Raw genomic sequence first — 16515 nt, 5'->3', positions numbered from 1 at the left:
AAGTAATTCTTCTGCTCTACTCTGTGCTAATTAGGCCTCAACTGGAGTATTGTGTCCATCTCCGTGCGCCACATTTCAGGAAAGATGTAGACAAATTGGAGAAAGTCCAGAGAAGGTAACAAAAATGATTAAAGGTCTAGAAAACATGACCTGTGAGGGAAGATTGAAAGAACGGAGTTTGTTTAGTCTGGAAAAGAGAAGACTGAGGGAAAACATGATAACAGTTTTCCAGTACATAAAAGGTTGTTATAAGGAGGAAGGAGAAAAAATATTCTCCTTAGCCTCTGAGGATAGGACAAAAAGCAAGGGGCTTAAATTGCAGCAAGGACAATTTAGGTTGGACATTAGGAAAAACTTGCTGTCAGAGTGGTTAAGCACTGAAATAAATTGCCTAGGGAGGTTGTGGAATCTCCATCATTGGAGATTTTTAAGGGCAGATTAGACAGACACCTGTCAGGGATGGTCTAGATCAGGGGTCGGCAACATTTGGCCCACGGTCCGCCAGGGTAAGCACCCTGGCGGGCCGGGCCAGTTTTATTTACCTGCTGACGCGGCAGGTTCGGCCGATTGCGGCCCCCACTGGCCGCGGTTTGCCGTCCCAGGCCAATGGGGGCGGCGAGAAGCCGCGGCCAGCAGGGCCCTCCTGGCCGCGGCTTTTCGCCGCCCCCATTGGCCTGGGACGGCAAACCGCGGCCAGTGGGGGCCGCAATCGGCCGAACCTGCCGCGTCAGCAGGTAAATAAAACTGGCCCGGCCCGCAAGGGTGCTTACCCTGGCGAGCCGCGTGCCGAACGTTGCCGACCCCTGGTCTAGATAATACTTCATCCCACCATGAATGCAGAGGACTGGACTAGATGACCTCTCAACGTCCCTTCCAGTCCTATGATTCTATTACATGAGCTCTCCACTCTCCCTGACATGGTCATGATGTCTATAGCAGCTACAAGACTAAATGTACATTTTCTATGGGGCTTCCAAGACAGGAAGAGAGGAGAGAAAATAGCTAGTGAAAACAGAGGTTACTTCCTGTAACTAGAAATTCTTCGAGATGTGTGGTCCCTGTAATTGACACATAGGATATGCATGCACACCCTGGGCGGTGGGCAGGGGAGGCTGTGCCTCCCCAAACAGCCAGGCGTGACCCCACCCACAGTTCACCTCCAGGGTCCCGCTTTGGCGGTGCTGCTGAGCTCCAGGGGCTCGGGCATGCTGCTCCCTTCCCGGGACTGCGGTGGTGCCACGCGCTCTCCCTCCCAGCGTGCCGGGCCTGGGGGGGCTGCAGTGGTGCTGCCATGTGTGCGCTCTCTCTCTCTCTCTCTCTCTCTCCTGGCACTCCAGGGCTCGGGGGGCTGCAGCGCCACCGCAAGCTCTCCCTCCCGGCACTCTGGGGCTGGGGAGGCTGCAGCGATGCCGCCTCACACTCTCCCTCCCAGGGCTCTGCAGCGGGGGGGGGGCTGCAAGCACTAGCCAGCCTGGGGTGGGGGCCAGCAGCTGCAGTGGGGGGGCTCTGAGATCCGGGGGCGTGGAAGGGGCAGGGCTGGGGGCTAGCCTTCCCCAGCCAGCTGTTCCCGTGCCGCCCACGATGCACACCATGCACCCGAGCTCAGAGATTTTAACAAGCATTGTCCATTGGCCTGCATATGCACAAAAGATCATCTCGTGCTCCTGAGCGAGGGTACAAGAGGCAGTGAGGGTCAATGCCCCCACAGTTCCTCTTCTTATCACGAATCCAATCCAGAGCTGAAGTAGAAGGAACAGAGGGCAGGTATTGTAATAGATATATAGGGTTACCATACGTCCTCTTTTTCCCGGACACGTCCGGCTTTTCGGCACTCAAACCCCCGTCTGGGGGGAATCGCCAAAAAGCCGAACATGTCCGGGAAAATGCCAGCCAGGCACTTCCCCTCCCGTGGCAGCTCTGCTCCTCCCCTGACTCTTCGGCTCTGTTTAAGAGCCTAGCTGCCCGAGCACTATGAGCTTCAGGCAGCCCCCTTGCCTCCGGACCCTGCACCGCCGGAGCCTGGGAGGGGAAGTGCCCGGCTGGGGGGCGCAGGGTCCGGAGGCATAGGGGCTGCCCGAAGCCCAAGCGCTACCGGCTTCACGGTTTGCCGGGCAGCCTCCAGATCCTGCGTCCCTGGCTGGGCGCTTCCCCTCCCGGGCTCCAGCTGTGCTGGGGAAGCGCCGGCCGGGGGCGCAGGGTCTGGGGGCTGCCAGGCAAACCGTGAAGCCGGTAGCGCTCGGGCAGCCCTTTCCGCGTGGCTGGGAGTGGGAGGGAGGAGGGGACGGAGTTAGGGTGGGGAAGGGGTGGAGTTGGGGCGGGGTGGGGAAATGGGCGGGGCCAGGGCCCGTGGAGGGTCCTCTTTTTTTATTTGTTAGATATGGTAACCCTAAGATATAGACCACACATCTCAAAGAACTTTCAGTTACAGTAAGTAACCTTCATTCTGTCTTCAAGTGCTGGTCCCTATGTGTATTCCACGCGTGGGTGATTGACAAGCAGTACTCAGATTGAAGGTGTGTGCAAGGAAGCCAGAAACAAAGATGTGTGCAGCCCCGGCGCAACCACAGCATCGGCGCCTATGGAGAAACCCCGTCCAGCTCACTGTCTGATCCATCATTTGACATCGGAGGGGCAAGGCAGGATTGTGAGGAAATGCCCCTTGGTCGGCCATGGCTCCGTTCCATGATCGTGGTGGAAAGTAAGGAGCTTCCACCGTAGCCAGGTCACCAGCCTGATGGAATTCTACCTGTACCAAGTGTCCTGGCGTTGGTGGTGGTGCCAGGGGAGATGGGGACCTTGCCCGTACAAATCTCTCCAGTGTCCCAGGGGCCAATGCTGCTGGCAGTACTGACAGCTCACATATTCGGTGCCTGTCCCCAAACAGTCCATGGGCCTATCAACGGTACTGGACATTGACAGTCGCCGTGAGATGTGGGTGCAAGGTGATCTCAGTGTCGATGGTGCCAAGGATACTGAGCAAGGTGGTGATTGCTTTCAGATATCCCTGGGCTCACTGAGTGGTCTTCCCACTCTCTTTTTCAACTTTTGAGAGGAGTCCCCGGGCCATTTCTTCGATGCAATATCCTTCAAAGTCAAGGTTGAAAGGAAGACTCCCGTCCACTGCAGGGCTGGGGTTGGAGAGCTGCTACTATAAAGTGGGCTGTAGTCCACGAAAGCTTATGCTCTAATAAATTTGTTAGTCTCTAAGGTGCCACAAGTACTCCTGTTGTTCTTTTTACTATAAAAATGATTTTCTAGCAGAGATCTCTGTCCTTGTGGGATCTCGGTTGGAGCTGCTTGCAGAGGGAACACTTTTGTTGGATGGGCCCGCTCCGAGACAGCTAATGCACGAGGAGTGCTTGTCCACAACCGGGATTGCTTCTCTGGAAGTGCGACAATTCTTGAAGCCCAGAGAGCCAGGCATATCCTTATCCAGGGGGGTCGCCCAAAACTGGGGGCCGACAAGAATAAAGCCTTTTCTTTCTTCTTTTGTTGATTTTTTTTAAAGGCACCGCCAAATAAAAGTCAAATGAAGGCTAAAGGATTTCTAAAATCTAAAGATTAACAACTGAAAAGAAGAGTTAATGATCCGCTAACAGGCAGCTAAAGGCTCCATCTCTAGTCAGGGTGGTTGAGAACTAACTGAAGACAGTTAGCCCTCAGTTGGTTAGCCTCGTGGTGCAGCATTAGAAGAGACAGCACATTTGCGGGCCCAACAGGCATTGCTACCGAAGTTCTCTGATCAGCAGCACAGGGACGCAGACACAACTACAGTGGAGCACCCCATAGGGACACTGCTCAAAGAAGAAGAGGGATTTTTTGGGAGGGAGGCGAGGGGTAAACTGAAGTGAGTGTCAGTATTGTAATTAGCCCCTCATTTCTCTTACCAACTTTATATTATTTTCTGCAGTTTCTAAGTTTCAGAGGAAGAACAGAAGACACTTTAATATAAACAATCCTCTTCTTGTAAATAGCTAGGACAATGAAGAGCCCGCACTTGGCCTTTAACTACCACATTTATAAAAAGAAGAACAGGAGTACTTGTGGCACCTTAGAGACTAACAGGTGCCACAAGTACTCCTGTTCTTCTTTTTGCGGATACAGACTAACACGGCTGCTACTCTGAAACACATTTATAAATTCGCACTGGAAACTCATAACAACAAAACAACTCTTTTCTTTTGTCATAGCTCCTGCCTGCCTAATAAAGATGCTGTTCTGAGCCCTATCTATGCAGACAGAGTAGAGAACTGCCACTTCGGGCCATCCCAGACTGAAGCCCCTAGACCTGCTAGTGTGGATGGTACCTGATTGTTTTGACTGCATTTGTGATCATAAGTAGGGTTTCCCCTTCCCAAGGGGAAACTGTAGGAAGAGGGAGCCTTTTGTCTGAGGGAAGCAGCTAACACAGGCCCTACTAGGAATGAAGCTTTTCCAGCTCTAGTCTGCAGGCTTTCCAGAGCAGAAACACACAGCATTAACTGTACCATCAACATGTTCATAGATGTACAACCACAGAAAATGGATGGGGGCTAATTTAGCTACAACTAATCAGGAGAGAGATCTTGGAGTCATCGTGGATAGTTCTCTGAAGATGTCCACACAGTGTGCAGCGGCAGTCAAAAAAGAAAACAGGATATTAGGAATCATTAAAAAGGGGATAGAAAATAAGACAGAGAATATCTTATTGCCTTTGTATAAATCCATGGTACGCCCATATCTTGAATACTGCGTATAGATGTGGTCTCCTCATCTAAAAAAAAGATATACTGGCACTAGAAAAGGTTCAGAAAAGGGCAACTAAAATGATTAGGGGTTTGGAACGGGTCCCGTATGAGGAGAGATTAAAGAGGCTGGGACTTTTCAGCTTGGAAAAGAGGAGACTAAGGGGGGATATGATAGAGGTATATAAAATCATGAGTGATGTGGAGAAAGTGGATAAGGAAAAGTTATTTACTTGTTTCCATAATACAAGAACTAGGGGCCACCAAATGATATTAATGGGCAGCAGGTTTAAAACTAATAAAAGGAAGTTCTTCACACAGGGCACAGTCAACTTGTGGAACTCCTTGCCTGAAGAGGTTGTGAAGGCTAGGACTATAACAGCATTTAAAAGAGAACTGGATAAATTCACGGAGGTTAAGTCTGTTAATGGATATTAGCCAGGATGGGTAAGGAAGGGTGTCCCTAGCCTCTGTTTGTCAGAGGGTGGAGATGGATGGCAGGAGAGAGATCACTTGATCATTGCCTGTTGGGTTCACTCCCTCTCGGGCACCTGGCATTGGTCACCATCGGTAGACAGGATACCGGGCTAGATGGACCTTTGCTCTGACGCAATACGGCCATTCTTATATTCTTATGTAAACTACGTACCTGAGGTCAAGTAAGTCACAAGTGTGTCCATATCTTTAGTCCTAGAGTAGAAGAAAAATCCAGTTTTACAGAACACTTTATTATTTTATATGGTATGACAGAATACAATAACTCTAATTACAGATACAGTACTCCTGCTTTTGTCAAAAGCATATAGACTCAAAATCCATAGTGTTGTAAGACCTGGAGTAGCAGTGTTGCAGGCCTGTAGTAAGAGTGTTACGACCTGTAGATTTGTAAGCCCAAAGGAGGAGTGTTGTAGGAGATTTTCAGAAGGGAAGCCACAGACTCAACTTCCAAGTTTCATTTACATAGCCTTGTTTCCTTGCGATATCAGAAGTAAGCTGTATGGTACTAACTCCAACTTGGGTGCATAGCAAAGTGACAGAGCCCACTCCAAGGAGACCCGTTGTCTACCATCAACAGTATTCCTTTCCTGAGCTTTTGGGCACTCAACACAGAGTTGAAAAATGCTTGGTCTCTGGCAGCGAAGACCACACTGTTCTCAGAGCTCTTGACAGGCACATCCTCCAAATGTCAACTAGAGATGTCAACCTCAGAGAAGCAGCCTGATCTACATTCCCCACTGAGGACTGATTTAGTATCATGCTGGCATCCAGTTAACAGGAGAGGGGGAGGAGTGCAGGTACTTGGAGGAAAGTTATACAAGGTGAAGAGATGGTCACACTTGATGCCGCTGGGCCCACTCCTTGAAGTTCTTATTCAATTATGTCAATTGGTGTTTAGCTTGACATAACTGAATCCCATAATCACATGATAAGAAAATAAAAACCATATATACTTTTTTAAGTGGACAGTAATCATACAGAAATGTATTTAGCAAATGGCCTCACCTATTCTCTTTGGGTTCTGCCATGACTTTTGACAACACAAGGCGAACCAAACACCTACATGTACAAGAAAAACATAGAAAATGAGACTTAGAAATTACATCTCCATCAATATTTTGTGCCTTTTCAGCCCCAACAAGAGACAACCTTTTCTCAGCTCTTCTCCATGCCATCAATTAAATATACCTACTGAAAGATACAGGGTATCAGATTGGGATTAAGATTATAAGATTTTCCCCATTCTCATCCTTTATTTTGTCCTCCACTTTGCTAAATCAATGCCTGGCTGGCTTGGGGTAAGCAATAGAAGAAATATGTTTGTCTTATAATTATTATTCTTAAAATAGGGTAAAAACATTTTAACATGATATTTTAAAAAATTACTTAGTTATCAACAAACCCAAGTTCTAGGGCTAGATACCAAACCAGTCTTTTCACCTCTGGGGATCATCGATAGCAAGTCAAATGCATTGGTTGTAATTTCATTCTAGTCACTACTGGCCATTTGTCCACATCACAAAAACAACATTAAACTCAGAGCAACTGGCCTCCACTGCTTAAGAGAGGCCTATGATAGACTGGTTAAAGGTGTGGCAGTTCAGGATTGAGATATGTTTTGCAGTGCCATGGGATGCTCTGGACTTCAACAGCAAAGGAGCTGCTGGCTAGCATAATACACATCACCTGCTCAGTTCTTCACCTTCATGAAAACTAAAAATTTATCAGATGTAATAAATTAAAAGAAAGAAAAGCAGCACAAATTCCCTTCCTTTATGGGTATCTCAAATACTCACTTTAAAGCTGTAAACACTTGTTGACAATCTTGTGAGTGCTGAGATAAATACTCCAAAGCTTTGATAGCCACAGCCTGTTGTTCATTCTGAAAACAAGTAACAAACACATTTTCTAAAAGCTGTGCCAATTGTCAAACAACGCCATCCTACCCACAACTGGAAAATGTTTGCTGGGTTTATATGGTCTTCTCGTGGGGGAAAGGCAAGAGGATTCTGCATAAGAAACATCCCCATATGCAAGGAAAAAAAACTTAACGAAAGATCCTGTGATTCCTTGCACAATCAGTCCATAGACAGAACAGAATTAATACAGCTTGGGGAAGCCATTAGAACCTGGGATATTATTAGCAAACCCCAAGAGATAGCTAAAAGGGGGGCTCTATATACGCCAATATTCATTCATTCAGTGCTCACACCATTCAGTCATTGCTCACAGACAAGCAAGAGGGACAAGTAACTTTTCATAGTCCTTCAGGATTTCCCAACCCCAGAATCTGAGCTCCTTAAAAACATATAAGCAGCTTCTCCTTCTGAATTGAGCATCTTCAGCAATCAAGCCATAGAAGACAACAGAAATCCTGTAGCTTGTGACAGAAGGGAGACCTAAGGAAGCATCTGATGCAATGTCCATTTACTAATATCTATAGCTCAGGAATTTTCCTTAAGAATTCTTTTAAAACTTTATTTCTTTGGTTTGGAATAAACCTCTGCTTCACTTTATTCAACACACTTGAGTTTACATAGCAAGGTCTTCTCTAGTGTAGCACATAGCAAGAAAAACTACACGTATGACAGGCTACAGCTGCTACATTTATTTGAAAATGAAGCAGAAGTCCAAGAAAATATTATCAGCTCTCCCTACCTCTAAAGCAATCTGGGCAGCTAAACTCAGAAGGCTGGTGGCTGCACTTCCATCTGCTAGTAGCTTATCTTCATGCTGAGCTGGCTTTGCTGCTAACTTCCCCATTGCAACAATTGCTTCCACAGCTGAAATACATGAGGAACCAGCTGTTAGCAGAATTTTTCATAGAAGCACATGAAAGTAGCTTACTCTGATATTTTAATATAAATATCATACTGATTTGTGGAAAGGCTGACATCTTCAACTAATTTTCACAAGTTCCCCCTGGAAAACCTGTTCTGACTAGGTAAATATGTTAGCATTTCTCCACAGTTAAGCACTGGGCTTGCTAGAAAGGTGTTAACATGTTTTTTCTGGCTACTGCAGACAGTTTTGCCAAACAGTGGAAGCCTTGTCTAGCACCCCAATCTTGTCGCAGAAAGCAGAACGCTCCCTCTAATAATATTACCCATAGGTCGGGTGCGGCTCCACTCTCCCATGTCTTGGCTCAAACCAACAAGAGTTACTCCAGCGGGCATTCTGCACCAAAACATTAAAAATTACGCACCAAAAAATTATGTGCACCATATTTTTAAATTCTGCAAAATTCCAGAGGCTCCAGTGAGGAAAGCAGGATCGGGCCCAGACAAGCAGGCAGGCAACAGATAAAGAGACTGGAAAACAGGTTGGGAGCCCTGAGGACCTTAGTGGCAGGAGTAACGGAAGGAGTAAGTTCAGGCATGGGGAATTCAGATCCCTAAAACAATTACTTGAAATGGTGAAATCTGAGCTGATGAAAGTGTCATTCTGTATCTAGATACAGAAGTGATTTAAGGAAAGAGTGAGAAGTTAATTCTGCAGAGGCTGGAGGAAATTAAAACAGCTGAAAGTTGTTAAAATGTTAAAAAGAAAAAAACTGTTATAGGAAGAGAATTCTTGGTTTCTTTGCAGCCATTTGAAGGAAAAATGAGCCCTTTTCCAAAGGAATGTCTGTAAATAATCCAGGCAAAGAGACAATCTGATTGAAATCATTTGACTATGGACAATTTAGTCAAATTCACTAAAAGAACATAATTCCACTGGAACTTAACTGTCCCCCAAATGTATAAAAGGGAAAAGACGGTTACTCACCGTTGTAACTGTTGTTCTTCGAGATGTGTTGCTCATATCCATTCCATTAGGGGTGTGCGCGCGCCGCGTGCACGATCGTCGGAGAATTTTCTACCCTAGCAACACCGGCGGGTCGGCTGTGGAGCCCCCTAGAGTGGCGCCTTCATGGCGCTGAATATATACCCCAGCCGACCCGGCGCCCCCTCAGTTCCTTCTTGCCGGCTACTCCGACAGTGGGGAAGGGGGGCGGGTTTGGAATGGATATGAGCAACACATCTCGAAGAACAACAGTTACAACGGTGAGTAACCGTCTTTTCTTCTTCGAGTGCTTGCTCATATCCATTCCATTAGGTGACTCCCAAGCCCAACTTAGGTGGTGGGGTCGGAGTGAGACATTGCTGTGTGCAAAACCGCTGATCCGAATGCAGCATCGTCCCTGGACTGTTGCACTAGTGCATAGTGAGCTGTAAACGTGTGGACTGATGACCAAACCGCCGCTCTACAAATGTCCTGGATCGGAACATGTGCCAGGAAAGCAGTCGAGGAAGCTTGGGCCCTCGTGGAGTGAGCGGTGAGGTGCGGTGCTGAGACACCTGCCAGGTCATAGCAAGTCCGGATGCAAGACGTAATCCAGGAGGATAGGCGTTGTGAGGAGACCGGTGAGCCTTTCATTCGGTCGGCCACTGCAACGAAGAGTTGCGTCGTCTTCCTAAAGTGCCTTGTGCGGTCAATATAGAAAGCCAGGGCCCTGCGTACGTCCAGAGAATGCAAACGTTGATCCTGGCGAGTAGCATGTGGTTTAGGATGAAAGACCGGGAGAAATATATCCTGGTTGATGTGAAATGGAGAAACCACCTTAGGGAGAAAGGCAGGATGTGGACGAAGCTGCACTTTATCCTTATGGAAAACTGTGTAAGGGGGCTCGGATGTAAGCGCCCTGAGTTCAGAAACGCGCCTTGCTGAGGTGATGGCTACGAGGAAGGCTGTCTTCCAGGATAGGTACAAAAGTGAACAGGTGGCCAGTGGCTCGAATGGAGGACCTGTGAGCTTGGAGAGAACCAGGTTGAGGTCCCACGTCGGGACGGGCTGACGTTGTTGTGGGTACATCCGGTCTAAGCCCTTGAGGAATTTAACGACCATCGGGTTAGAGAATACCGAGGACGCGAGTTCCCCTGGGTGAAAGGCTGATATAGCAGCCAGGTGAACTCTAATTGAAGATATCGCCAACCCCTGTTGTTTTAGGGAGAGGAGATATTCCAATATGAGAGGAATAGGTGCCTGTAACGGGGACGTGGCTCGTTGTTCGCACCAACAGGAGAACCGTTTCCACTTGGCCAAGTACGTGGCTCGTGTTGAGGGCTTCCTACTGCTCAACAGAATCTGTTGGACCGAGAGTGAGCATTGTTGCTCTGCCTGGGTGAACCATGGAGCAGCCACGCCGTGAGGTGAAGAGATTGCAGGTCGGGGTGACGCAGCCGGCCGTGGTCCTGAGAGATGAGATCCGGACATAATGGAAGCGGGATCGGTGTCCGAATCGAGAGTTCCAACAGTGTGGTGTACCAATGTTGTCTCGGCCACGCTGGAGCGATCAGAATTACCTGTGCCTGGTCTCTGCGCAATTTGAGCAGTACTTTGTGGACCAGAGGAAACGGAGGGAAGGCATAAAACAGGTGGTCTTTCCAGGGAAGGAGAAACGCATCCGAGAGGGAGCCCGGAGCTCGACCTTGCAGGGAGCAGAACACGTGGCACTTCCTGTTGTCTCGAGATGCAAACAGGTCTATCTGGGGAAACCCCCACTTCTGGAAAACAGAATGTATGATGTCCGGACGGATGGACCACTCGTGCGTCTGAAAGGACCTGCTGAGTCGGTCCGCTAAAGTATTCTGGACTCCAGGGAGGAACGATGCCATAAGATGGATTGAGTGGGTGATGCAGAAGTCCCACAGGCGAATGGCCTCTTGGCAGAGTTGACGAACGTGCTCCTCCTTGCTTGTTGATGTAAAACATGGCCGTGGTGTTGTCGATGAGAACTAACACACAACGGCCACGTAGGAGATTGAGAAATGCCTGGCACGCCAGGCGCACCGCCATCAGTTCCCGAACATTGATGTGCAGGGCTAGCTGGGATGCAGTCCACAGGCCCTGGGTATGGTGTTCGTTGAGATGGGCGCCCCAACCCAGAGATGAAGCGTCTGTGACCAGGTGCAGAGAGGGTTGCGGGGCGTGAAATGGCATCCCCTCGCAAACCACATTGTGATCTAGCCACCAGGTGAGGGAGGCCAGGACCGAGTTCGGGACCGTGACCACCATGTTCAGGCTGTCTCGATGTGGGCGGTATATGGATGACACCCAGGTCTGGAGTGGGCGAAGCCGAAGTCTGGCATGCCTGGTTACGTACGTGCAGGAAGCCATGTGACCCAGCAGGGTGAGGCACGACCTCACCGTGGTAGTTGGGAAGGCCCTGAGCCCTTGAATGAGGCTCGTGATGGTACAAAAGCGGTTGTCTGGCAGGATGGCTTGTGCACGTCTGGAGTCTAGGACTGCGCCGATGAATTCTATTCTCTGGGTAGGTTCTAGGGTGGATTTGTCCTTGTTGAGTAGGATGCCCAACTCGTTGAATGTGTGCACTATTATGTGGACGTGAGCTCGCACTTGCTCTTTGGTGCGACCGCGTACCAGCCAGTCGTCTAGGTACGGGAACACCTGTATCCCTTGCCGACGAAGGTACGCTGCCACGACAGCCATACATTTCGTGAACGCTCTTGGGGCCGAGGATAGGCCGAAGGGAAGGACTGCAAATTGATAGTGCACTTTGCTTATCACGAATCGCAGGAAGCGTCTGTGAGGCGGGTAAATTGCGATATGAAAGTATGCGTCTTTCATGTCGAGGGCGGCGAACCAGTCTCCAGGATCGAGGGAAGGGATAATGGCCCCCAAAGAGACCATGCGGAACTTCAACTTTACTACGAATTTGTTGAGTCCGCGTAAGTCCAAGATGGGCCGCAAACCTCCTTTGGACTTGGGGATCAGGAAGTAACGGGAATAAAATCCCCTGCCCCTTAACTCTATCGGAACCTCCTCTATGGCCCCCATGGCAAGGAGCGTAGAAACCTCCTGTACAAGAAGTTGCTCGTGAGAAGGGTCCCTGAAGAGGGACGGGGAAGGGGGGTGGGAGGGTGGGGTAGAAGAAAACTGGATAGCGTATCCCCTCTCCACCGTGCTGAGGACCCAACGGTCCGAAGTTATAAGGGACCAGGCACGGTGGAAGTGGGAGAGGCGATCCCGAAAGGAGGGGGCTGGATCCTGGGGGATGACTGGGGCGCCGTCCTCGACCGCACCTTCAAAAGTTCTGTCTAGGACCTGAAGGTGGTCTTGGTGGCCCCTGGTTCTGACCGGGTTGAGGGCCAGCCCATCTCCTCCTACCACCTCGCCCTCTCCTTCTGGCAGGGTCCTGTCTCTGACGAGGTGGAGGGGGGTAAAAACGTTGAGGCTGGGGCCTAAATGGTCTGCGCTGGGGACCCGCAACATGCATCCCCAAGGAGCGCATGATTGTCCTGGAGTCCTTGAGGCTCTGCAATCGAGAGTCCGTCTTCTCCGAGAACAACCCCTGTCCTTCAAAGGGCAAATCCTGTAGGGTTTGCTGTAATTCAGGGGGCAAACCCGAAACTTGGAGCCAGGAGGTCCTGCGCATAGCGATACCTGCGGCCAGGGTTCTTGCGGCCGAGTCCGCTATGTCCAGGGAGGCCTGTAAGGAGGTCTGAGCCACCTTCTTACCCTCCTCAACCAAGGCCCCAAACTCTTCCCTGGACTCTTGGGGAACCAATTCCTTGAACTTCCCCATAGAGTTCCAGGAATTAAAGTTGTAGCGGCTCAGGAGCGCCTGCTGGTTAGCCGCTCTAAGTTGCAGCCCTCCAGCTGAGTAAACTTTACGGCCAAACAAATCGAGTCGCTTAGCCTCCTTTGATTTGGGCGCTGCAGCTTGTTGACCGTGGCGCTCCCTCGCATTCACTGATGACACCACCAGTGAACACGGCTGGGGATGGGTATACAAGTACTCGTAGTCTTTGGAAGGAACAAAGTACTTTCTTTCCACCCCTCTCGCTGTAGGAGGGATAGAGGCAGGGGTTTGCCATATCGTAGTTGCGTTCGCCTGGATCGTGCGGATCAGGGGCAACGCCACTCTTGATGGGACATCCGCCGCGAGGATATTTACAATGGGGTCCTGCACCTCCACTATCTCCTCCGTCTGTAGGTCCATGTTACGGGCCATCCTACGTAACAGGTCCTGATGAGCCCGAAGATCTATTGGAGGTGGACCTGTGCACGACGTGCCCGCCACTGCCTCATCCGGAGAGGAAGAGGAAGATGCCTCTGGTGGTAAGGGATCCAGGGGAGGATCCTGGTCTCCCTGTTCTTGGGTCGGAGCATCACCTGCCCTTGGGTCCGGGACGTCAGGTGGTGCAGATACAGAGGCCTCCATGCCCCCTGGAGGAGGGCGAGAGATGGTGGACTCTGGGGCCCTTGTATCAGAGTGACCCGAGCGAGAGGTTGTTGGAGCCCCTTGCGCCTGGTGGTATGCCCACTGGGTCCAGAACGACCAGTGAGATGGGCCCTGGTCAGGGTCCTCCCTGGCGCGCCGATGGAGCGTCCGGGCTAAGTGCCGCCTCCATAAGGAGTTGCCGGAGTCGAAAGTCCCGCTCCTTCTTGGTCCTCGGTTTGAAGGCCTTACAGATCTTGCACTTATCTGTTTGATGGGACTCTCCCAGGCACTTCAGACACGAGTCGTGCGGGTCGCTCGTTGGCATAGGCTTAGCGCAGGAGGCGCACTGTTTGAAGCCGGGAGCCTTGGGCATGAGCCCGACCACGCGGCCGGGGAAAAAGGGGGGAGACAACCCCCTTAATCCCCTTTTTTTAACTATATAACAACTATAAACAAGTGAATAACCAACTATATAACTATAAACAACTAGAACTACAACTATAACTGTGAATAACTGGATAAGCTAGGGAGAGTGGAGAACAGCTACGCCGCGCTCCATAGTTCCAACGACCGTCAGGGGCGGTAAGAAGGAACTGAGGGGGCGCCGGGTCGGCTGGGGTATATATTCAGCGCCATGAAGGCGCCACTCTAGGGGGCTCCACAGCCGACCCGCCGGTGTTGCTAGGGTAGAAAATTCTCCGACGATCGTGCACGCGGCGCGCGCACACCCCTAATGGAATGGATATGAGCAAGCACTCGAAGAAGAATGTAATCTACGTACAGCTGTGTAAAAATTATTAGAGCTGTGCAAGGGATGTTAAGAAAAAGAGAATGTATATATGTATGTATGTATGTATGTATGTGTGTGTGTGTGTGCAAATATATTGTGTAAATATGTGATGTTTTAAGGACCTAAATCAACACTCCTGGTTTGTAAAAAACTCTTGTTTTGTTGGTTTAAGACGAATTCATAGAATCATAGAATATCAGGGTTAGAAGGGACCTCAGGAGGTCATCTAGTCCAACCCCTGCTCAAAGCAGGGCCAATTCCCAACTAAATCATCCCAGCCAGGGCTTTGTCAAGCCGGGCCTTAAAAACCTCTAAGGAAGGAGACTCCACCACCTCCCTAGGTAACCCATTCCAGTGCTTCACCACCGTCCTAGTGAAACAGTGTTTCCTAATATCCAACCTAGACCTCCCCCACTGCAACTTGAGACCATTGCTCCTTGTTCTGTCATCTGCCACCACTGAGAACAGCTGAGCTCCAACCTCTTTGGAACCCCCCCTTCAGGTAGTTGAAAGCAGCTATCAAATCCCCCCTCATTCTTCTCTTCTGGAGACTAAACAATCCCAGTTCCCTCAGCCTCTCCTCATAAGTCATGTGCTCCAGCCTCCTAATCATTTTTGTTGCCCTCCGCTGGACTCTTTCCAATTTTTCCACATCCTTCTTGTAGTGTGGGGCCCAAAACTGGACACAATACTCCAGATGAGGCCTCACCAATTTTGAATAGAGGGGAATGATCACGTCCCTCGATCTGCTGACAATGCCCCTACTTATACAGCCCAAAATGCCGTTAGCCTTCTTGGCAACAAGAGCACACTGACTCATATCCAGCTTCTCGTCCACTGTGACCCCTAGGTCCTTTTCTGCAGAACTGCTACCTAGCCATTTGGTCCCTAGTCTGTAGCAGTGCATGGGATTCTTCCGTCCTAAATGCAGGACTCTGGTTTTGGTTTGGTTTTTGTTTTGGTTTGGTTTTTAAATAATACCACTAAAAATCCATTTGAACTTTTTATTCAAAGATGCAAAACTGACAGACACTTTTTGCCAGACACAGGTAATTAGTGTTGTTTGGCTCTGATATTTAGCATTTAACCCTTAAGGTACCTCAATGCTTTATAAAGTTCAATATCTTTTTAAAGACCAACTAGGAGAATGGGGAGAGATTCTAGATTTTTTTGGTAACCAAGTAGCAGATAAGAGCTGCAGTAAAAGAATAAGAAATGAAAAAGAAAGTACCCTCTGGAGCAATAGCAGGGATGAGGGGCACAAAGTAGCAATGTTTGGAACAATGAAGTTGGCTCTGAGTAATCAGACTTTCACTTTTATAAGGGTATATGGAAACTGTGAGCACAAAAGAAACAGTCACACCTTATGTAAAAATTGATATGATTAATATAATGTTATAGAAGTTAAACTATGAAAAAAAGTGCATTTTCCTATGACATATGCAGTGTATATTATAGAAGGGGTGAAAAGAACAAAAATGCAAGCAAAACATGCTACTTAATTAAAATTCTATTAGGGCTCCAAAAAGGAGCCACAATAGGTTGTGTTTTCTTTTTCAGATAGCTGTGTGTTTTGGAAGCAGGAGGCAAAAGTGGAAAGTAATCAAAACTCAGGTGGAAGTTCATTGTGTCCCTTTAAGACAGAGTCTCTGAGCTCTGCTGATGGCTTTGGGTCCAAAAGCAAGCTGAAAAGCATCTGTGTTGATGCAAATTACCTAGCTGATAGAGGAAGGAGAGAACTGCCCATAAATGACAGCACAAAGGAGCTGCAGATAATGGACATACCTGGTCAGAAAACAAGCTACTTGTAATCAAGAAGACTCAGATTATGGCCCTCCAGAAAGGAAGGCAGAAAAAGGAGTCAAGCCTGAGAATAGGAGTAGACATCGTCTAAGGACCCCCAAGAGTCCGTGGACCACCGGTTGAGAACCACTGACCTAGAATACAATGTATGGAAGCAAAGGAGGGGGTTGGAGACGGAGACCTATGAGATTCCATCAGAAAGTGGGAGAGAGGAGGACCACCCATCAAAAAACCTGACAGAATGGTAAGAGAGATAAGAGGAGACTTAGGAAAGTACAGTATCACAAAAGACCAGGGGAGATAAGAAGTCAAGAAGAGGATGATCAACAATGTCAAAAGCAACAGAGACACAAGAAATCAAGGATGCAACTGAGGCACTGACATTTGGCCAAGAGGAGGTGATTAGAGACTTTGGTGAGAGCAGTTTCAGTGGAAAGGGCAGAAGATAGATTGAAGAGGGTCTAGGATGTAGC

The 16515-nt window shown here is 49.0% G+C and overlaps 1 protein-coding gene across 1 annotated transcript in view; it reads right to left on the bottom strand.

Moving 5' to 3' along the window:
* The window catches only part of TEX11 (testis expressed 11), a 111260-nt gene that overhangs the window by 34036 nt on the left and 60709 nt on the right, over positions 1 to 16515 (bottom strand). The window contains exons 18-21 of the mRNA XM_034782588.1: positions 7881 to 8005; positions 7019 to 7104; positions 6228 to 6281; positions 5374 to 5414 (exon numbers count right to left, since the gene is read on the bottom strand). Coding sequence (XP_034638479.1) covers positions 5374 to 5414; positions 6228 to 6281; positions 7019 to 7104; positions 7881 to 8005 — 306 coding nt within the window. The remainder of the gene's footprint in view (positions 1 to 5373; positions 5415 to 6227; positions 6282 to 7018; positions 7105 to 7880; positions 8006 to 16515) is intronic.

This window comes from Trachemys scripta, chromosome 9 (genome assembly GCF_013100865.1).
Source record: "Trachemys scripta elegans isolate TJP31775 chromosome 9, CAS_Tse_1.0, whole genome shotgun sequence".
NCBI classification, from domain to species: Eukaryota; Metazoa; Chordata; order Testudines; family Emydidae; genus Trachemys; species Trachemys scripta.
Note: the sequence above shows the minus strand (reverse complement) of the source record. Positions and strands in the feature narration are given on the sequence as shown.